We start from the raw sequence: 23,449 nt of genomic DNA on the forward strand, positions 1-23,449 counted from the left end.
GTGAGAGCTCCATGAGACCAACCACCAAACACTGGTGCAGGCATTGCCTCCCCGGGCTTCAGACTCGCCAGAGCCGAGAGCTGTGACACACGAGGTGTGCTCGCGTTCCAAAAGGCTTGTTTCCACTAATATTTACCACGGAAACAATCCCTTGGTCCTCAGGCCGCTGTAAGCAGGTACAGAGCGTTTCTGGCTAAGCTGGGAGTGACAAGTTCACTTTTAAACTCTTCCCAGTAGCCCTGCCTTCTCAGGGGCATCTGAACCTGCAAAATGACCTTAGAATCACGGAACTCCAAACTGGTTTGGGTTGGAAGGGACCTTAAAGCTCCTCCAGCTCCAACCCCCTGCCACGGGCAGGGACACCTTCCACTAGAGCAGGTTGCTCCAAGCCCCTGTGTCCAACCTGGCCTTGAACACTGCCAGGGATGGGGCAGCCACAGCTTCTCTGGGAAAAGTCTGTGCCAGCGCCTCAGCACCCTCACAGGGAAGAGCTTCTGCCTCAGAGCTCATCTCAATCTCCCCTCTGGCAGGTTAAAGCCATTCCCCTTGGCCTGTCCCTCCATCCCTTGTCCAAAGCCCCTCTCCAGGTTTCCTGAAGTCCCTTTAGGCACTGGAGCTGCTCTAAGGTCTCCCCTTCAGGAGCCTTCTCTTCTCCAGGGCCCAGCTCTCCCATAGCAGCGGAGACCTGGCCGGGCCATGGGGCGCTTCTCCCCCCCCATCACCCCAAGTCCGTCTCCCCAGGCTGCTCCATCCCGCTCCGTTCCCGCCGGGGCCGCTGCAGGCCGCGCTGAGCCCTGCCCCGCTCACGGCACCGACGGCCCCGGCGCATCCGCGGGGCTGCACCGCCCTCTGGAGGCTCCGGCCCCGACTGCGCCCCGCGGGTGCGGGCGCGGGTGCGGGGCAGGGGCTGCCCCGCGGGGTGCAGCGGGAGAAGCGCCCATGTTCGCCCGGCACCGGCGCTGACACAGGCTGGGAACCGGCGCGATTCCCGCCGGGAACCCGAGGGACACGCTGCGGGTGCCCGGGCATCCTCTCCAGGCAGCGCACCCACCTCCGGTCGGCAAACGCAGGCACCGTCCCTACGCAGCCACAGACAAGTGATGCCACATCCCCTTTTCCTGTAGGTCTCCAGGTCTCCGTGGGGAGCTTCTCCTCACCCAACACCCCACATCCTTCTCCTCGGGGCTGCCCCATCCACATCCACTTTTCCGCTTCGTTCTGTGCAATTATAACCTGACGGAGGTTGCTTCAGCGCAAGGACGACGTGTCTGGATCCCCAGCGCACCAGTCCCAGGGTACCCCGCACAACTCCACCTGCACCTCTGCTTTTCCCTCTTTCTGCAGAGAGAAAAGACCCCGGAGGCGATGGCAAAGCTCCTCCAGCGCAGGACTGTGAGTTACTGCTCATGGCGTTGCTCCATCCCCTGCAAGCCTGGAGCCACTCTGACCTGCCCCACAGCTCAAAGCCCCTGGGAAGCTGAGGAACCTGCTCAGCTCTTCCACCACCTCCGAGGCCTCCGACGGACGGTGCGAGCCCCAGCCCTCCCTCGAGACTCTCCGCAGCACCAGGCCCGTCACCGCCTCGCCCGGCCTTGGCACTGGCCCCCGCAGGGGGTCTCCTTCCAGAGGAGACGTGCGATGGTGCCTCACCTCGGGTGGGATCACACCGCGGCTCCCGGGAGCACCGGAACGGCAGCAGCGACATCCGCTCCATCCACGACACCAACGCGTTTCCAAGTGCTTGGAATATAGTCATTTATTTATCTTTACAGTGATGACGGAAGAATGTACAGGTGCTTTCACCCATAGGTATAAAAATCTGTTTATATACAGAGTCACAATAATCTTTTAATTGGGAACTCATTCGGTTCTTCTGATCCATTCTTACCAAAAACCACAGGAAAAACAAATATTTAGTACAGGCAATATAATTCCAGTAGGTTTGCAACCTGGCATCAAAAGCTCAGCTTTAGATAAAGGGTAACGTTCAATACTTAAAAAAGGACTTTAAGTCATAGGACACAAAATAAAGTTGCTTTTCAAATAAGATATATACATCAAAAATAGGAGTCTAGAAAAGGCATTGGTTTTAATGCTATTAGAAAGCTATATAAATGTGCATGGGTCCATTTCTTCTGATAACGAAAGACCGAAGGAGAAAGTGCCTCTGTCTTCTAGGAAGTTCCTCCTGGGATAAGTCAGTTCAAAGTACCTGTAGAAGAGACAGAAATAACCCCTGGTGGAACAGTAAAGGCTGGTTACGGCACCAATCACAGTGACTTTGCTGGAGCAGTTGTAGCTGTGTTTCAGCACGCCATAAACCGTAAGTGGGCAACAAACAATTAATACAACCTGAGTACCTGCTCACCGCTGAGCCCGCAGCGACCTTTCCATTAAGTCAACCCATTTAACACGCGTTCACCACCCCGGCTCTTTCAGCCCACATCACCCAGCCCTCCCTGTGGCCTTAAACCCCCTTCTGAATCCTGCGGGTTTAAGTACAGCACAATGTGCACGGGAGACGTTTAACAGGGAAACATCACACCGGAACCTCGGCCTGTACGATGGAAAATGAAACCTTGCATCTTTCAGGTTGTTTTGCACCAATCTACTCACTCAAAAATCTTGTTCAAGTTGATAATTGAAGCCACTGGGGCGAAAAAGAAAAAGCAGTTTTACAGAACACAGCCTACACACGCACGTCTACATGTACACTGGGTACGTCCATGGAAATAGGTAATGAGCTCATTAGCTGACAAAACTCCAGTTCCTGCAGAGAACCACGGTGCCAGCGCAGAAATAACCCCTTCTACAAATAGATTGATGACTCCATTAGAAAATAATTATTTTATGCTAAATTAAAAAATTTGAAATGATAATTTGATTCTAAAATGGCAAAGGTTTGAAATTTCACGTCTTGAAACAACATTCTCACCTGACTTCCTTTGAAGTTATCCACAATTAGAGTTTTACAGGAGAAACACTCAGGAATTAAGAGTTTAATAGTAAGAAATACTGAACTTACTAGAAGATTCCAGTAGCCTGGAAAACATCAAAGACTTTTGGCCTGTTAAATGGCTGGTGAACAACATTGGCAATCAGCTCTTGCCCACAACATAACGATCAAGTTTCCCTTTATGCTGGACTGACACTGTGAGCAATAAAAGCGCCTGCGCGCCAGAAACACGAGTATTCAGGCGCTGGTGGGTCCATTATAAATACATTTTCTTTCTAATTATAAGAATTTACTCAAGCAACGCACCCTTGTACCTGAAGCGGTGACCCGTGCGCAGCCCTGACACCGGGTGCAGGAATAACATCAGGCTGCGGGGTGCACCAGGATTACATCCTTCTTATAGTGGGGAGCCAAAATGCCACGGAACTACCCCTCTGTGCCACGGGTCAAATACCAGTTTGAATGCTCAGCAACCTTGTTAAAGCAGGTCACAGCCCGGAACCTTCCATCCTACGCCTACAAGTTACCAGAAGAAAGTGTTCGTAGTTGTGTAAAAGTTAATTTCTCTGTATCTGTCAAATAGGAAATACATACATCCCTTCCCCTTGCGGGTAGTAACTCCAGAACAAAAGAAAATGAGATGAATTCCTCTAAAATTACACAGGCGTCTCCAGACAGAATTCCTCGTTGTTAAAACTTCACCTAGCTCCTTATGAAAAGGTCAGATCTCAAAGGTGTGCGCTCAACAGAAACAAGAGAATGAATTACCACTCTTCCGCAGATGATTTGAAAAAACAAAAGGCTGTTTTTAAGAAGGTGTTAGGCAAATCCTCAGATCAGTACTGTAAACATGTACAGGGCACAAGAAGATGCCTCAGAATATTAATCTGTAGAGGTATTACTCATATAAACAGAAAAGTTTCAGCAGTGTGCCATTCTACTATATTGATTTCGAAGAACAGAAAAAGGCCAGTTACTTTGATTGCTTTACCCCAGTTTCACATCAAGTATTAAGTGCCAGAAAATACATTTGCAACGTTTTCTAGACCATGGGTCTTTGCTGTAAAGGATGAAAACCACTATTTTGTCCTCCCCGGTGATTTCCATCGCATTAAGTGTGAGGATGTTCACATCCATATCTGCAAAATCACCCTGGAGTTGTGCTGATACAGAGTGTATCGGCTTAAGAGAGGTGTGGGGAGAAAGCAGGACTGCTCGTGCGTGCTGTACTGCTGTCCACCAGGCCAGACTCACCTGATTTCTTCTTATGCTTCATCTCCGTTATCCATTTCTATGTCTATATCTTTCGTTGTGTCAGCCGCTCGTGACAGAATGTCTGCCATCAGCGCTTCCTCCAGTTTTTTACGCACTTGTTGCACCCGCTCTTCTTGTTTCCTGAAGGGAGAGAAAGGAAGAAGGGGCAGGAACATCAGTCCTCCAGGTATACCAGCAGGCTGGGAGCATAATACTTCCATAAACAACGACTCAGGACTGGTTTCTCAACTCCTGTTTTAACTACAGTTCCAGTTGGAAGGGATCTACAATGATTACCCAGCCCAACCGCCTGACCCCTCCAGGGCTCACCGAAAGTTAAAGCATATTATCAGAGGCACTGACCAAATGCTTGGGGCATCAACCACCCTTCTAAGCCTTTACTAACTAGTTCTGTTACCTCAGCTCATACGCAGGCACGCAGGTGGTGCTTGACACTACAACTGAGAGCACTCTGGGCCAGAAACCTCTCTGGTTTAGCGTGTGTGGTTCCCCTTCCCTCACACAGCGACAGAAGGATTGAATGTGACACTTGAAAAGACCAAACAAAGTTAACGGAGCAGTATCCCACCAGACCACCCTTGCCAGATTGGCTTTTTTCTCTAAATTTCCTTTTCTGGCAGACACTTTTTAGGGTAGTTCACTGGAAAACACAGCGGGAGATTCCCATCATGAGCATGGTAAAGGAGATCTCAATCTCCCTCTTCCACAGCGTGAGGGTGTGTATGCCAGGAGCACCTCTACGGGATGGTGGGGCACTGAGTAGGTTTCTAAGTGCTCAAAGAACCAACTCCAAGTCCTACACAGTGCACGTGCAGGGCAAGAACCTCGAGGAGCTTCACCGCTTCCATTTGTGTATTTAATTACTCTTACATATCTGTTTAGTCTCACCGACCAGTCAGCGATGCACTTGAGGTGGCAGCAACTTCTGCTGAAACAAAGGTTTGTTTCCCCGGGGAAAGTTAATCCAAAAATATTACCTTGGTTTCAATATAAATTTCAGACATTTTTGTTCAATGTTTGGTTTGGAAGGTAGTATTTAGCTTTCAAATGTTACCCGAAAACAAAAAGTCCTCTTTCGAGGTTCTGCCAAGAGAACACAAACTTTGCCTCAGACCCAGGGGTGTTTTTCACACGACAACCCATTTGTTCTGTGGAGCTATGTTTTGCAGAACAGAAAATCCTTACACAAAACACATGCTTAAAAACGGCCAGAACTCATCAGCAGCAGGCACAGGAAAACATTCCCTAGCACACAAACTCCCTCTGGCTGTTGAGGATGGCAGCACAGGTACAAACACCACCAGTTCTTGGAAGAGCTGGAGCGATACCCGACGTGCTCCACAGAAGCCAGAAGCCTCTGAGGAGGCTTCTAAGCCTCCTCTAAGCTATTCAGTTCTACGGCTGTGACTCCCACCAGCGCTCCCTAAGTACTTCAGAGGAGGCTGTCTGCTTACTGAGATACCAAAAGGAGGGGAGAAAAGAGAAATAACAAGCTAGCAGGTCAGCACAGAGCTTGTTTTCTATCTTCCAGCTGTTTTCTACCCTTGTTTTCTACCTTCAGTGCACAGCTTCCTGCTTACTGTCCCAGAGCTGTTAACTTTCAATGCCTACAGAGCGCTCTTTCAAACCCCGCGGCACAGAACTGAACAAAACCAAGGATGCCTGATCTTTTGCAGAACCTGTGACAAAGGAGAAATAAACGTTAGAGCAGCAAACTCAGTGTTTGTTAATGGAATGAAAATGATCCCGAGAACTCACATAAACTGGAATATAATGCAAAAAACAGTAATAAAAAGCTGTCGCCATCTCACTGTTGGAATACACTGTGAACTGGCCAAAGATTACGGAAAATAATAGTTGAAGTATATTTTATTTTTCCCCTTTTTGGCTTTAGAATTTTGACTTTGAGACAGTAGAATCTTTCCACAATCCACAGCTTACAAACTGCATCGCAACAGGTTTCAGACTACAGTCAACAGCCATTTACTCCAGCAGATCCCTTCACTAGATTCCTGGTGGTCCCTTACTCAGCGCTAATTAAAGCTATGATGATAAACATGAAGACTTAATGGCAGCATTGTTTAAAAAGGGCCTGAATGACCAAATCAGAGAGAAGAAAGATCCTGGAGCATCTTTATAATACCTTTGGATTGCAAGGAAAATTCCAATGAACTAAACCACAGCAAGGACACTTCCCTAATCTTCAAAGACTGGATGAAAACCGAAATGGAAGTATTCCTTGAACACGGTTCTGCTCATTGGGCATTTTAAGCGTATCTCCTGGCAAAGGCCTGAAGCATCACGTATCCAGTGAAGACATGGGAAACCATCAATCCTCTCCGTCAGAAAAGTCACAGGGCTTTCAGACAACCTTGCCCGCCCAGTAACATGAATCAAGCCACGAAGAGCTGAGCTGGGAGAGCAACGAGGCCCATTACAGGCTCTGAGCACTTCGTAACATCAATGTGTACCAGGGAACGCACTTGCCAGAAAGCACACAGAAGTTAATCATCATCCTTTCCTTCTTGGTGCCACAAGGTCCTTCCCTGCTTCACTCTTCAGTGAACCTGTTGTCCAGACGTGGAATCTAACACAAAAGCCAGCGAGTATCTTACGTACCGACTTCAGGAGTTGGGCATAAAGCAACCACAAGCTTCACCACCTCATTAGGCTCCTTTATCTCAGATCTTCTTCCAAATGTACTTCACTATGTCAGCGAAGTTTTGAAAAACATATGCTGAAGCACAATCTCAGCATGTCCTTTCAGAATCACCATCCTAATTCATAACAAGACCCTTCCTGTCGTCTCAGACATACGTCTGTAGCACTTAACCCTCACAGTACACAGAAGTCACAGCCAGTCTTCTGTACCTCAGACCAGCTTCTGTTACTAAGGGCCCAGGTTCCCTATTTACACTGTTCGGGGCCTTCTCCAGAGGCTACTCCCAGGTCTTGCTGCCCAAACTCACGCGAAGACATAGCTTTGCCCAGTTATCTCATTCCCAAACGTTCATCCAGGCGGTTGATCTACCAGGGAGCAACAACCAAAAAGTAATTCCCAGCACTCCCAGACCTGCAGGCTCTGGTCTTCCAGCAAACAGAGTTTTTAAGTACTGAAAACATAACCCTTTTTATACAAGCAATGCGACTTTCACAGCACACGACCTGTCAGCAGCACAGGTTTAAGAATCAACAGCAAGCAAACACTACTGATGAGAAGCGCTCAGTGCCTGCCAGGCCACCCCTCGGATGCTGTGTTTGCTCTACGAAACCACACGTGGACGGGCTGGAGAGGGTCCACAGAAGAGCCACAAAGATGATCCAAGGACTGGGAAGCTGTGCGAGGAAAGGCTGATAGAGCTCGTCTGTTCAGCACGGAGCAAAGGCGGCTCCGGGAGACCTTATCATACACTCCAGTATGTAAAGGGTGACTACAAAGCAGACAGAGACCCCCTTTTTGCAAGAAATCCCATGGATAAGATGATGGGTGATGGGCACAAGTTACTCCTGGGGAGATTCTGACCGGACACAAGAGGAAAATTTATCACAATGGGAAGAAGCAGCCACTGGAATGATCTCCCCAGGGAAGTGCTGGACTCCCCAGCGCTGGACACTGTTAAGATCGGGCTGGACAGGGTGCTGGGACATCTAGTTTAGGTCATGCTGTGCCTGGAAAGGGTTGGGCCAGACGATCCTGGAGACCCCTTCCAACGTGGGATTCTAGGCTTTTACGACTGATCTTTAACACAAAGCAGAACTCCGGGACTTTGAGCATCTCAGTTCCATTCGGTTCGCTTGACTTGTTACGCTATTTTGCCACAGCAGTATTAGGTAAAGCTACTTCAGCCCATTAAGTGAGCAGGGCCAGCAGCTGAAACTGAAGACACGTTAGCTCTCTCGCAGAAAGCCACAAGCCCCTAATTCCAGTTCTGACCCTATTTCCAGTGGAGAATTGCTTTATACCACAGGGCTGTGTGCAGCTCTGCATTCAGCTGATTTCCTTAGCGCTTGGCATGATTCTGTTTGTCCTCACCACTTGCACTCTTCTCAGCCCACACAGCTAAGTGATGTGTGCATGCTTTCAAGACGTGTCATCCCACACTTACTGTGTGCAATCAAACTGTGGTACTGTGCCAGCCTCCCCTTTGATTTCTCCATCTATTCTTCTATATTGCTAAATCTGCTGAGGCTCCGTTTGATTTAGTTGCTTATGTGCTAGCACTGCAATATCTACTCTGTCTTTGAAATAAAAAATTTTTGTGTATAGCTCTAGCCACAGGAAGTAGCTGCAGTGGAAACACAAAAGGTGTTTTTAAATTTAGGATGGGTGTCAGATTAGATGGGAAGAAACCACAGAACGAACTTGTCCTTGTCTGAACACCAGTTCCACCTCCCTGTGTGTGGGGAGGGAGGTTTTATCCCTTTCTCCTTGCTCTTCCAGCACGTTCAAATAGAGCATTTTTTGGTGACTAACCAAGAATCACCACTGTAACTGCTTACAGCAACATCCACAGCACCAGGTACTCCAGAAGTCTTCCACTAACCAGCTCTGAGGTGCGCTGCTGGAAGGAGAAGTAATTACCCGTCTGCTGACTGCATCTGCTGTATTACATTAAACTTGGACTTAGGGGCATCTGCTAATTCCCCCCCACACACACACACACCCCTCCCATTGCTTCCCATGGACCTTTCCCATCTCCTCCTCCACTCTCAGCAGTCGAGCAGTGTACTCCAAATGGAAACCGCAGAAATTCCAGTTCCTGTGCTTTCCTGACACACTCTGCATTAAACTCATCTTTAGATCTGGGGTCAGAAAGTTTATCTCGTAGCCAAGATTGATAAGGATCATTTGGGGTTTTGCCTCTCTGCAACGTACATCACTTTACCTTACAATTTTCTCATTCCTGAGGAGAGCTCTGACTGTGGACACATCCTTGACCTCTCATTTTCTTCCTCTCGCACATTATAGTTCCTGTGGCTTTGGTCTGTCATACTGAAAGTGAGATTTGTATACGGTATTGAGGAATATTGTGAGGGACCAGGCTACAGATGACTAGCTTGGATCAAGGTTCATACAGCTTAAGAGTCAGACATTCTTAAACCCATGCCAAATAAACTTAAGAGGGCATTAAACCTGAAAGAGTCTCCATTCCTGTCTCATGGAAAATACAGCCTAGTTTTTGGACAGATTAACAGGTACTTTTTCTTACCCAGTACTGTGCAGAGCAGACATACTACATTAATTGTTACGCTTTGGTAAATTTAACAGGTTATGGCTACCCGTAAGAAAAAGCAGAAGTCCCATCACCTATTTGAAAAGGGCTATTTGAGAAGGGCAATTGTCAAGATAACCACAAAAGCTCAGGGACAAAACCTACTGGGTGATGGTAAGTGCTCAGCAAAGAACCTCGACGGAGCGAGAGAAAGGGCTGTTGATAACTGAAAGGTGGGATTTTCAGAAACGACTTACACGCTTTAGGAAAAGAAATCCCCTTAAAACTATAAGCTTTAGAAAATCCCACTAAAGAGAGAGATATTTGACAGGAGTGACAGGCTGGACTATGAAGCAGAACAGAGCTGCGAGTCCAAAATGGATTTTATAATCTATGGCGAAACTTCACCCACCTAAGCTCATGGAGACAAAGCAATATTCACCTATTCGTTATTTTCAGCAGACACCATCCCCCAGAAGAGATATACTGGTTAAGGCATTTACCTAGCAGACACACAAAGGCTGCCAGTCTTTGCCTTTCATGGGGACGGAGGCACCTCACCGCTGCAGGAGCGAAGAACATAACTAGATGCTGTTCAGGAAAGAAGCTACAGACAGAAGCCGCAAAGCAGCAGTCTCCAGATAAATGGCCTCACAGACACAGAGAGGGAGAAGGGCGCTAACGGGGAACTCTAAAAGCCTGCCTCAGGAGGGTAAGATTCGGGTGTAAGGACCACCGGGAGCCACGCCACGCTCATTTCACACACGTACCTTCCACAGGACTGGCATTAAGCAGCCCAGGACTATCCAGAAAGCGTATCCCACAAGTGATAAAAAAAATAGCTACTTGTCCCTAGTGACAAGGAAGCGCAGTTGTTCCTTAACCATGCATTTATAGGAGGTGATTTAATGTTTTCCCAGTGATTGTGCTGAACCAAAAGAGGAAATTCTGCACTTTGCTCTGATTATGAAAGAGATTTACCACCATTACATGATCAGGAATACTTTGAGTTAAACGTGAGTCAAGCTGACAGCTATTTTATTAGATGTAAGCAACTGCGATGATCTCCCTGAAGAATTTGTAGTACAAAGGATACATGCTGGCACCTGACCAGACATCCCCAATGGCAAACTTCTCCTTTCCATTACGGAAGCTCGGAAAGCAATTGCACTGCTTTCCTCAACGATACAGATGCTGTATTCTGGTACCACTTCTTCGTGCCATGTGTTTTCTGGATGGTCTTACAGCGAAAGCCCGCTCCACACCAACGGTATGAAAAGGTAACTTCTAAGAATATTTACTCCTTTCGTAGTGAACTGCCTACGAGTTCATGAAGCAGAAGAGAGACCAAACTGGCGACACATTCATAGAGGCAGAGCTGTCCCTGTTCAGAACCTGTGTCCTTCCTGAGCTGCCAAAACTCTGACATCAAATTCAGAATCCGCTTTGTAAAAACGGGTGACTGACTGGTACGACAAAAGAGGAATTCTGTTTCCAATAAGTAACAAATGTCAAACACGCTAAGAAAGTTTCTCATCCTGCCCTGTCACTTGCTGCAACAAAGCAAGAAGAGTTTCAAGTCCATTTCAAGTTGATGTTTAGCAAAATAAAGCAAAGCAAATTCCCAAGGAAAGGAATGGGAATCAGATCTCTTATACCCTAACATTAGCTCTGCAGAAGCTTCAGCTAGCCATTTAGGGCTTAGAAAAGAACATGACAGCAGCAGACTTCGGTGCCGAGTGAATTCCACTAAGTGGCAAGATCCAAGTGTGGTCTTCAGATTCCCTGTGCAACCTAGAATTTAACTAAAAACGTGATGCTGAAGGCAGTGCTCATCCCAAGCGGTCATTCATTCCAAGCAACACTAAAATAAAATTGGATGACAGGATCGTGTCCCATGTCTCGCCACACTTGTGGCAACGAGTCAGTGCAACAAGAAATCTCTCTCTTCACTCACTCCCAACCTTGAAATTCAGTGCTGAAGCCCCTGCTTTTAGTACCCAAAAAAGGATGAGTCTTTCTCTGGAAAGAAAATTAACAGTGCAGCTACTAAAAACCAAAATCTTTGCCCGTATGTGAAGAGATCTAACTGTGATCTTCATATCATATCCCAATCTCCCACTGTATTATATCTCCCACTTTGTGGCTAATACTGAGTGTATTAGCCACAAAGCTACAGCTATAGGGGAACAGTCTTATTCTCCTTTGTTGAAATTACTTACTTTTTAACTGAGATCAACAAATTAACTTGAATAAATCAGGACAACTTCAGGAAGGAAGGAAGCAGAGACTGATCGTGACTATGGCTGAATGCTTAAGACATTCTCTTGAGAAAGAAAATGTGGATTTTGACTTGTATTTTAGTGAATATTTGATATTACTCTTTTCACCAGAAAGAAAAAAAAAAAGACAGGTTTTCAATTTTTCAAGTTACTGAACAGGTACAATGAAAAATGTTCATACTCCTCTTCCCTTATCTCTAGGGCTGCACTGAGCCAGAAGGAACCTACTTTAATTGAACATGCCTTTCGTGCTACCGGAGACTTTACGACACTTACCTAATGTCATCATCTGTGACTATGAAAGCTTTGCAGAGGGGTTGAGATGTATTAAGCCAGACGGCCGGGTTCTTCTCCACGGCTGCAGAGACCTGCCCCGTGATGGGCGCAGAACTGGTGTGCAGAGCACTAGCAACAGCCGATAACAGGGTATCGTCGTTGTTACCTGGCCCAACTCCTGAAACAGAGAGAACTGGCCAGTTAACATCTGCATTTCACGTGCACCTTCCAGCGGCAGAGCTCTTCCCAGCTGGAAGGATTAAGTACACTCACGATACAATTGCCACTGGGTACACGGCTGCATAAGCTGAACACTTAAACGCAGGTTCTTCAATGCGGCTTTGTAGCAGCACAGTTCTCGTTCATGCCTAAGTTATCATTCCAAAAGGCACCCCATTTCTAAAACCGGCTTTTTTGCTTGCACTAACGATATCATCAATTTTTTAATCAGGATGATCACATCGTAAACTCATCAGCCACATATTGAAATAGCTCCTTTTCTGCTTAACCCACACCAGCAGAGCCTTTGCTTCAACACTACGAGGTATTAAATTGGCTCTGGAAAATAAGCACTGGAGATTTTTACCACACTCAAATTCACAAGAAAATCACCCAACCAGTGGAACAAAGTTATTAATTTTGAACTATGACTTGAACATGTTTTGGATCAACCTTCACCAACAAAAGTGCAGTTCTGAAGTGTGGTTTATATTAACTACATAAAAGAATTCAAAATAAACATAGCTTTAGAGACTGAGGTACTTTGTCAGCAAACGTTTATAATCTGAAGATTACTTAATCTGACTGCAAAGTGAAAACTTAAGAGGATCAAAAACTCTGCACTTTTAAAGCACAAACAAGTCTGGCTCTGAAGCAACCGCAGTAAGCTAACGCAATACCTTGAAGACCTTTAGGCAGCTCCATGGGCTTTATGATTTGCTCACTGACATCCGAAGCACTGAGGCCTTGTAGCCTCTTCTCCCAGAAAAGCTGAAAAAGACAAAACAAGATTGCTCGTTAGAAATAATAATTTAAAAACCCCAAACAAAAGCAAAACCTAAATCAGCCTAGGGAAACAGAGAATTCATGATCAAAACAGCATCAGAACAATAGAGCACAGACGGTGCCAAGGAGTTTACAAAACAATCAACCCAGCAGTCACATAAGCTACCAGAAAGGCGATATCCTATCTGCTGGTGGAGTTTCAGTCACTGGGAATGTGCTTGTATGGAATTGTGTGGAGTCTGTTGGGACAGTGGAGGCAGCGCTGCATGCTGGAGCAGAGCTGCTGCACCAACACTAATACCATCTGCAGCTCTGACACCCCAGACCCGGTGACCCGGCCCTCTCTGGTGCTGTACAGACCTCTTGACTTATCTGGAAATGGAATCAAATCTTCCCACTTTTAGAAAGAGACATAAACTTTAAAATACATTTTCTTTAAAATTGGCCTTCTCTATTTAGCAAGACACTGATGAAAGCTGAATAGTTGACATCCATTCCACAGGAAGCTACATTTAACAAATAATCTTAGAATCATAGACTCATGGAACGGGTTTGGGTTGGAGGGAGCTTAAAGCTCACCCAGTTCCAAGCCCCTGCCACGGGCAGGGACACCTTCCACTAGAGCAGGTTGCTCCAAGCCCCTGTGTCCAACCTGGCCTTGAACACTGCCAGGGATGGGGCAGCCACAGCTTCTCTGGGAAAAGTCTGTGCCAGCGCCTCAGCACCCTCACAGGGAAGAGCTTCTGCCTCAGAGCTCATCTCAATCTCCCCTCTGGCAGGTTAAAGCCACTCCCCTTGTCCTGTCCCTACAGGCCCTTGTCCAAAGCCCCTCTCTGGCCTTATTGTAGGTTTAATCTCAATAAGGACGTAAGCAAGAACGTAGCTATGCAACTTCCCGTGGAAAGGGCAGTCAGAAATAGTTTGGGTTTTTTTTTTTTCTGCAGGATATAGGGGAGGAAAACAAAAATCTGTTTCTCTTCATTCCTGCAGAATCTGAGAAAAAGAAGCAGAAAAGCAGTTATTCTCATTCCCAGGAAATTATTTACTGCAGCTGGATACCCAAAATCCTCAGTTTAAGACAGAGCCTTCAGACGTCACGTCCTGTGCTAAAACTGACGTGAAATAACCAGAGCATCCTCTTTCATCTCCTGTGGGACCTGTATTGCCAGTCATAGGACATCATAACAGTACATCAGTGATCCTGATTCAGAAAAAAAACCCTAACACATCTTTTCACTTACAGAGGTAGCAAAGACAAAGAGGACAGCAACCAAGAACATCTGCCTTAGCATTTAGAGTATACCACTGATGAAAATAAAACACGCTAAGAAGAACGCAATACTCTCCACAACATGTCAGTACAGCTTTGATGATCAGTAGGTTGGATGGTACCTGTGCTGCCTGAGAGATTACTATGTCACTTTATGGACATACTAATCTTATATATGAAAGTATTTACTTATTCAAGCAATTTATGCTTATTCAAGCACTCTGGCCAACAGGACGCATCTGTAATGGAGTTTAGACCCAAGGGGCTGGGAGGTCCCACACAGACCACCCAAGCAAGCTCTGCATCTCTGACTGCAGCAACCTGGCCACGGACCACGCGCTCCTGACGGCGTTTTGAAAACTCCAGGCTTTGTGCCTCCTCCCACTTCGCTTCCAACGCTCCTGCACACAGACTCCTCGCTCTTCACCTGTATTAGCTTTCAACATTCCAACCCTGGTTTGAGCTGCATTGCTCGTTCGGTATCAAGGCACTTCTCTTATCGTGTTAAACGTTAACTATTTAGTACCTCCAGCCATTCGCTCCTGCTGTTCACCCGTATTGCTAAGCGCCCACCCCAGGAAAGCACCCTGGGTGCCTTGTAGCAGTCCTTACAGCTCCACGGGTGAAGTGGCAGTGCCTGAAGTGCTAAAGCAATCTTCTGTTACAAAGGCAAAACCAGTAACTCACCGGCCAAACTAAAAGGAGTGTCAGGATTCAGATAAAGGAAGTCAAAGCAGAATCCTATAAATTCAGTATTTCATCACTGGGTTAGCTTCCCATCTTGATAAAGCCTCTACAAGCATTATTCATGTTTTGCACCGTTAAAAGAACTCACCCTTTGTTCCCCTTTTCCTTCCCTATTTCATCAACAGCCACAGATCAACAGAAGGCCCACCAACCCCAAATCCAAGCTGTGTTTTTATATGCTACAGGTACATGCAAGAACAGCCTCTCTTTATTATGGGTAAAATTAATTGGTCTAGAGGAGCAAACACATCACCAGTTACTGGGTTTTGATTCTTCGGTTACCTACTCAAAGGTACCTGTGTGGAGAGAGATGTGCTTGAAGAAGGACACCAACACCCTGAAAGCCTGGAAGATGTGGGAAGTGTCACATTGGCCGGGATGAGCTTCGCACACTGGCGCTCACCTCTCCAAGCACGCAGTGCCAAAGCAATCTGTGCTTGAAGTCTACACAACTATCAACACCCCAGATGACTTTGAGGTCAATGTCAGGCAGATAAAAGCACTTGACACTTAGACACTCCTGCGAAACAAGGCTGAAGCGAAGCATACTCCTAGCACAAAGCTTCCAGCACCATTATATATACTTACTTGCAATGACTGTGCTCTAAACTTTCACCTCCCTGGATCTCCACAAGTCAATCTTACTAATTTTTCGCTCAGAGCTTTATTATGCAGTTTGTTCCCCGTCCCTCTATGGTTCTTATGTGTCCCCTCAGAATCCCTCTTTTCCTGGGTCTTACCAAAGACTCCGAGCTGGACCAGACCTGGGCAAGTGTTTCCCTGTGAGCTGCACCAGGAACAGCTACGAAGGGACAGAGAGAGGGGGGAGAAAGCTGCTAATACAAATCCAGGAAAGCTTTTCTCTTACTCCACTTGCATATGAAGCTGCAACCATTCCACAGGAACAGAAGAATGCCTCCAAATGCCTGCAAAAGGTCATATGCAGGCCTCGATGTGCAGAGTATCTGCCTCTGAGGTTACAGCCCTAAAAATAGCTTACATTATTTAACTTCACTCAACTCTCTCGTATTAGTAGAGACAGGGAGTAGGAAAAGAGAAAGCAAAGCTCAGATTCTCAGGCTTTGTGCTCTGCTAAACAGAGAAACAGGCACCTAAACTAGAAGCCATTCATAAAGGCATCCGCAGATGCCTTAGGCACCAGCATCCATAGATCCCGGCCTAGGCAGGCTGCGCCCTTGGCATTCATCCCCTGCCCAAAGCCATCTGGACTTCATAAGCCACGATAGAGCCACCCAAATTTAACACATGACTGCCAGCAACAGAAGCCACCTTCTGCATAATGACCTTACATCATCTCAGTTAGAGGGTGCCTTGTAAAACCAAGCGAGCTATCCAGGCTCCAGGCCCGTCTCAGCCGGAATGCCCTGGAGAGCACTGCCATCCCTGCGGCACAGGACAGGCTGGAACAGTCCAACCTTCCTTCCCCTGCTGAGAACGCACCAGTACAGCCAGAAAAGCAAGATCCATGCCTCCGGGAAAGAAGCGTCATCAAACATGAGACCTTTAACTCGGTAATGAGAATCCTGATGGGACCAGGATCGGAAGGAATGAGAGAAGAACCGGATTTCAAGATTTGTCATTGTTATGATGTGCTGCTTCATTGTTAGTGCAAAATGAGCAACCATCCTGAGGCTCTGTCAGTCGGTTATGGGCGCTCATCCTGCTGGGGGTGAACAGTGCCTCTACTTCAGTTTTGCTTGACGTAGTGGGTAGGGAACACACTCTGGAATAGCCTGAAACCCAGGTCCTTCATTTACTGATGTGTGAACGCTCTAGATTCAGAAAGACCCAGCACCAAGCGCCCCATTTCCTAGGAAATTAATCAATATGCATTACACCAAAAGTGACCTCTTACACAGTGATTTCCTGCCGAGCAAGAAACGTAACCCTTATCACTTCACCTTACTATCCTAAGGGCAACCCTGTTTTTCCCTGTGTCAGAGCAGGCAGCATAGGAACGCAGTGCCAAGGTCCCCAGGGTGGAGCAGAATTCCCACTTCCTCGTTGTTCTGACCCTGCATTGGCAGAGCTGCGCCACCGCTGTGCTTCTGCGGCTCTCTGCTTGGGGAACTATAAAATATTGCTTCCTCCATAATTGTTTCTTGTCCAGGAAAAGCTGTTTGTGACTAATGTTGGGCTATAATCTAACCCGTAATCTCTGCAAAAACACCATCTCCAAAGCAACTATTCTTTCTCATTCGGACAACAAAGAAATAATAGATTGGCCTCTCTATCGCAAGAGCCACCAAATACAAACATGTTATGAGCTGCTCCTCTTCCTTGGATAAATAAAGGTCTATTTGCAGTTGTTCAAGCAATGGAAGCTTACAGGAAATTTTTGCTGAAAAGGAATCCATTCCAATTTTATTATTTTTAAAAGAAAAGCACCCATGTTCTTAACATTCAAGCATTCTTGGAGGGTGACCGATTTATACATAAATCAACCAGTTAAAAACCTCAAATTTCATCTGCCACTTACTACTTGCAGAGTATTGAAAATACTGCAGATATCAACAGAATATGGTGTACTGGACACACACAAGAAAGGACAATGATTCTGGCGCTGGTGAGTTCGGAGGTTTCTTTACTGAGGTGATTTATTCTATTTAGACAGCTGCAGGTATTTGCTTTAAACTTGCAGCATTAGCCAGGAAAAAACACCATTTACCTCATACGTGTGACGGACACAGCAAGTTCAGCAGCACGGCCACAACAAGGAAGCTGCCTCGGCATCTTCCCACCCCTCCGGAACACACATCTCTTTCCAGATGTGTTACAGCCTGGTACGTGAGCTGATTAAAAGTTAGCCACGTCTACACGAAACAGAGCCAGCACATCTGCACTGCCGCAGACACAGACAGCCTGCAGCTCTCTGTGTTTTAAAATGTGTTTTAAAGGTTAGAATGCCAGTTACCATTTGGGAACCTGCTCAAGTGATGGGCACTGCAGGCAGATAAATCAAGAAATATGACTAAATAGAGGTCTTTATGAAGGCTCTGTGGAAGGATTTAAAAGGAATGAGAATTTCTCCAGAAAACTGGATAACATCTTTTCTCTTCTTATATCCAGCTGCTGAGTTGCTCAGCTCTGCTGCATCCAAACCTGCCAATCGAAACTCCGGCGTTCCTGTAGCTGGCTAGGAGAGGGGCTGATAACTTCACAACCTCGCTGGGTCCCTTCCCATTCCTCTCTTTGGTAATTCTAGTAAATATAACCAACCCCATCTAATTTCAGATTCCAGTCCTTTAAGTTGATCCACAAGACATAAAATCACACCTACTTGACAAAATACTAAGTGCTAAGAGCTAAATCCATCTTTCTCGTTAAGAACTGTTCACAAGAAGACATATATAAAATGACATCCTGCAATTTTTGTCATAAATTAGGCTTTTTAGACTGTGTCCATGTTATGACAAAAGATTACTATGGTCAGAGTTATTTTTCATATATAATGTCATTCAATAATCCTCTAGAATACAATCCACTGCAAAGATGTATGACAGTACATACAAAATTGATTTGAAAGTCTCTTTTAAAGAATACTTCTGGCCTACAGACAGATGATGTTATAAGTAAATACATCAGGTGTACCCTAATGTGTTTTTGGAAAGCAAATACCCTCAGATTTATCCTAAATCTGGTTTTTAGAGGTGGTTGTCTGCCACCAAACTAAAGGAATCATATCACGTAATACTGACTGACTACCAGATTGTCTCAAAATGAGATTTGAAGAGAAGAATGGCCTTCTGGTACACACCTGAGTGGAATGATTTTAGTCAAACGTATCAGGAAGATACTGAGGCCAACGCTTTGCAAATGCAGCAGTAAGATTACCACTTACACAGACGTCAGTTTTATCAGCACGGTTTCAAATACTCCTACCACCACAACCAACAGTACACAACAGAACTGACGAGCGACCAGCCCTCAAAGCTCTCTCAAAGCAACACCTCAGGCACCACACGTTTGGGGCTCAGTAAATGGCCCAGTTTTGTACTGGGTCAGTAAATGACTGAGTTCTGTACTGAAAAAGGTCAGCCAGCACGGAGCAGCATGAACCAAAAAGCTCTCACTCAAGAAGAAGAGGATAAATGCTCTACACAGGACACAGACCTGAACCTTTTGGAGGCACCAAGCGAGCGTAGGTACAAGGGGAAGTGACCCATAAGAAAGAAGATTGATTTGCAGCCCAATTCCATTCGATCAGTTAGGCAGAGAACACTTGACAGGCAAGTCACCCAAGTTTAAGTGATTACATCAAAGATTTACTGCCTATAATAGTTTTAGGTAATTACAGGACTTCCTCTGCTTCACGTTCACTCTTCTCCTTGAGGAATGCTCAAATCCAGATGCACAAGTGCAGCGTCAATGTGCCCTGAAGCACTGCTACATCTAGTGGCCTTTTTGCTAAACAGAAAGGAGGAAGAAAATGTGATTTTAAGACAGAACTCACCACCACCTAAGAGGACAGATACAGTTGTATGATTTTTCGATTAATCATTAATTCCAGTTTCAATTCCAGCAGTGCTAAACTGGCTTTTCGAAATCCAAACCACTGCCCTTGAATTCTTCAAGAATGTATCATATCTTATCACAACCTACCAAGCCTAACTGTGCAGACTAAACAAGGAGGCTTGTTGGCTTGGTTTGGTTTGGGTTTTTTTTTTCCTTTCAGGACCCACTAGAAATCTTCCAGGATTCCTTTTCTTACCCTGGTTTACCAGTGGACTCTGTGAGGGAAAAAAACCCTTAGCCACAGTATCTTAAGCAAGCTTATGGAGAGTCAAAATATTTTGAGCAAGCTGCTACTTCAAACGGAGACGTTAATGCACTCTGAAGAAAACTGCAATTAGATTTGCTATTCAGGAAGCAAAGAAATCTGTGTGGAGTGACTGGTGCCGGAATTCTAACAAAAGCCACACAGAGGAAGAAAACTGACAGTTAATAGCAGAGAATTCTAGTGAGTACCAGAAGAGCCATCAAAGCATGCACACGTACACACAGAGCTCACGCTCTGACACCTACTTCCAGGATTCTCCTGAACGCTTCCATTTATTCTTGTGTAAAGTTCTCTGCTCTGATAATCACCTAAAACCTTTGAGAATGGTTTTGAAAGCTTTAAGATGCTTTCTCGCAGAGCTGTTGCATGAAAAAGGCTCAGACAACCTCATGACAGTTCTTGTGTGCAACCAGCGAGCACACTGAATATACGGAACCAGCAGTTGCCACAAGGATCTGTGGCTCTAACTGACAGATTTACCTCTATGAAGATCATAGGCAAGCTGCTAATTAGTTTATCTTTCCAAGAACTACCACAGGTTTGCTGCTTAAAGAAGAGCTGCTGCCAAGTATATTCCCTGCCAACACCAATAAGAACGTCTTCTCACTCTCAGGTCATGAAAAGAGCTACTGACTGCCAAACGAACTACAGTACTTGTTTATTTTGATCTCTACATAAGGAGGCAGGCCAAAGAGAATTTTCAGAGAAGTCTGGCTGGACTGTCTTTTGTAAAGGGAGATACAATAGTTATAGGCAGATAAAGATTATAGAGATGGATTGAACTACAGAAGCGAGAATAACTTAAGGGATTTGGGCCAAGGGTTGAAGGAAGAGGGAGGAATGACACTGGAAGTGATAGCTGAGTAAGGTTTATATACAAACAGGCAATGCAGTCTGTGTTTCAGCGTTCACTTGGATGTCCAGCGCTGGCCTGTTTACAGTCTATGTACAGGTAAGTTTGCACGCCTGAGGAGGTAGATCCTGCTCTAGTGGAAGGTGTCCCTGCCTGTGGCAGGGGGCTGGAACTGGATAAGGTTCCATTTCCCTTCCAACCCAAACCTGTCTGGGATTCCGTGATTCTGTTACTATGACAGAAGACGACAGCGACACATACAGGGACTATTTATGCAAGGAAAATATAGGTTTTATATGGAGGGGAGGAGAATTCAAGCACATTTGCAAGGCTGCATTTGCCCAACAATTGTATCTCAGTGACAAGCGCTCCAAATGGTGCAGGCTTCATTAAGAATAAAGTTTTCCAGTAGCTTCAGCCCTCACCCTGCCTTCCCTGCTTTATCTCCACAGATCACATCAGGAAAAGAATCTTTGCTTTATGAAAATCAAGTAAAGATCATATCTATTAATATTTACGCTCCAGCTAGCGAGTAAAACATCAGCATAAACTGCATGCTATGTTCAAACAAGATGTGTGTGCATGCATCTATGTGTGCATATAGGGAGGATGCACACACGACCAACGACTGGAGTTCCTCCATGCTTCTGGGTACCAATACTGAAATGTTGATCCCTGTGAGACAGAAATCTGTGTGTAAAGAAACCAGATCACAGGAAATTGTTTGTGAAAGCTGTCAATTTGCTTAGGATTCTCTGATACTATCTACATTAAATTGCTTTGTTTCAGATTTTTAAATTAAAATTTGACTGAAAACTCACTCAAATTTATGTAAATACAACTGTAACAAGCTATTCTCTCCTTTCCCCAAGCCTCCCACCTATGTCAATCACCACTACTCAGAACAGTGACAAACCAGACGACAGCTCAAGGCAGCAGTCTAGCTTGGAGAAAAGCAAGAGTAAGACACTCCAAGATTTGCTTTGCTGTTAGATACATGAGATTAACTATTCCACATTCGATGCAAACAGAGCTAGCACCCAGAATAAGAATTCTGGAAGCATCCTCTTCCTAATGTGCACTGTTGCAAGGAGAAGGGATTTTGGTTGAAAAAGAATGCTGAGACAGTGATCAGCAGATGATGCCTTCTTGAAGATCTTGCTGTAGCTTAACCTGTCAGAACCTATCTCAAGGAGGCAACAATTTAACTTGGGCAGGTTTGAGAACAGCCTAGACTGCAAATCTTGACTGGATAGTCATTCCCAAAAGACAAGTGATGCATTCCCAAAGATTTCAGTCACTATGTTTGAAGAAAAGATTCTGGAAGAAAGAACACAGAGAAGAAATAGGCAAGCACAAAAGGGTTTGGAATCCGTGAAGATATGAATTGCCAGACATCCATTTCTCCTGACAGAAAGATGCCATAACTTCCATATGCTTTGGTACCTGTTACTGGCTCAGCAGACACGGCCAAAGGGAAATTCCTGACACACCAAGCGCAGTAGCTCAAAAGGAAAACCCAAAGAATGTGAAGAGAATCAACAGACACATGCAGTTATGCATCTTTTAGATCTGAACATGATAGACTTACATGGCCCCTGCTGAACTTCATGGGACCAACAGTGAGGTTAGCTGAGGCCTTCAAATCTTGCTAAAGGTCATCTCAACAAGATGATTCAATACGGCTCGATATTTCTTCTTTTTCTTTCTCACCTGAATTTAGAGGATGCAGAGTCTAAATTCCTTATGTTATTTCTTACAAGAACAGCATTCAAGATGTTTGAAAGTGCAGTACTAGGGACAGCTTGAGTTTCAGAGGAGATGTTGTTAAAAGTTAGTGACATGAGTGTACAAAACTTTGATTGTGCCTCTGCATTTTCCTCTCGTTCCTGCACTCCTGAGATAGAACAGAATGTTTAAATTTGGATGCTATGGCTCCAAAAACACAAGTCAGACTTTAAGCAATACCTCAACCCAATACACACTACATTATCTAGCCAGTCACTCGTTCACTAACTAGATTCCTGTTTCCTCTCAGCTCCCTCCTCCCCATAAAAACCAAAACCAACCAGGCACTGCGTGAACAGGCAATCTGTCATGGGTATAAAGAAAAGCAACTAAAGGAGAACTTGTGCAAGATGAGTTTATGTTACTGTGGTTTGTATTTACAGAAGTAGCAGAGTGAAAAAGAGGGATTTCAAATACAATTTTTCATTGATTTTGCACAAAGATTTTCTATATGAAAGAGAGATATTACTCCTCGAGAACTGTGTGTTTTACAGAAACTTCTATTAAGAAGTTGCACATTTTTTTTTATGTTTGATGTTCAATTGTGAGAGTACAGCACATATCTAAACTACAAAGGAATGTGGAAATGAAATATGAATGAAGATTTGGATTAAGGAATATTATTCTCCATACGAAATGACTGTTATTTCTCTGTTGGAAAAAAAAAATGATCTCTGAATTGCACACATTTCTGTAAGTAACCTTCAACACGGGAACTCTCATCTGAATTTCACAGCCGAAAACAAGCACCTTCTCGGCTTGTTTCAAGCTTCTGAGCAGTAAGAATGGAAACAGATGAATTCTCACCTGCCGCGGCTGCTCCGTCACCCGCTGTGGGTCAGACCGTACTTTGTTGCTGGGATGATTGGTAACTTTGGTGACTGGCTGTTTGAAAATGGATGCAGTTTGTCTGATTGGTAAAGTTGTATTTAGGTCTGGTTTTCCCTGTTAAAAAAGAAAAAACGTGAGTCAGCAAAAATCGC

At 45.3% G+C, this 23,449-nt stretch overlaps 1 protein-coding gene across 1 annotated transcript; it reads right to left on the reverse strand.

Moving 5' to 3' along the window:
* Window positions 1-1,738: 1,738 nt before the first annotated feature.
* On the reverse strand, window positions 1,739-23,449 carry MBD2 (methyl-CpG binding domain protein 2). Its single transcript, XM_030470595.1, has 5 exons — window positions 23,274-23,449; window positions 12,902-12,992; window positions 12,003-12,180; window positions 4,211-4,351; window positions 1,739-2,212 (listed from the first exon to the last, which is right to left on the reverse strand). The coding sequence occupies exons 2-4, from the start codon at window positions 12,924-12,926 to the stop codon at window positions 4,222-4,224; spliced, it is 333 nt and encodes a 110-aa protein (XP_030326455.1). The 5' UTR covers window positions 12,927-12,992; window positions 23,274-23,449; the 3' UTR covers window positions 1,739-2,212; window positions 4,211-4,221.

Source organism: Strigops habroptila, chromosome Z (assembly GCF_004027225.2).
Source record: "Strigops habroptila isolate Jane chromosome Z, bStrHab1.2.pri, whole genome shotgun sequence".
Classification (NCBI taxonomy): Eukaryota; Metazoa; Chordata; class Aves; order Psittaciformes; family Psittacidae; genus Strigops; species Strigops habroptila.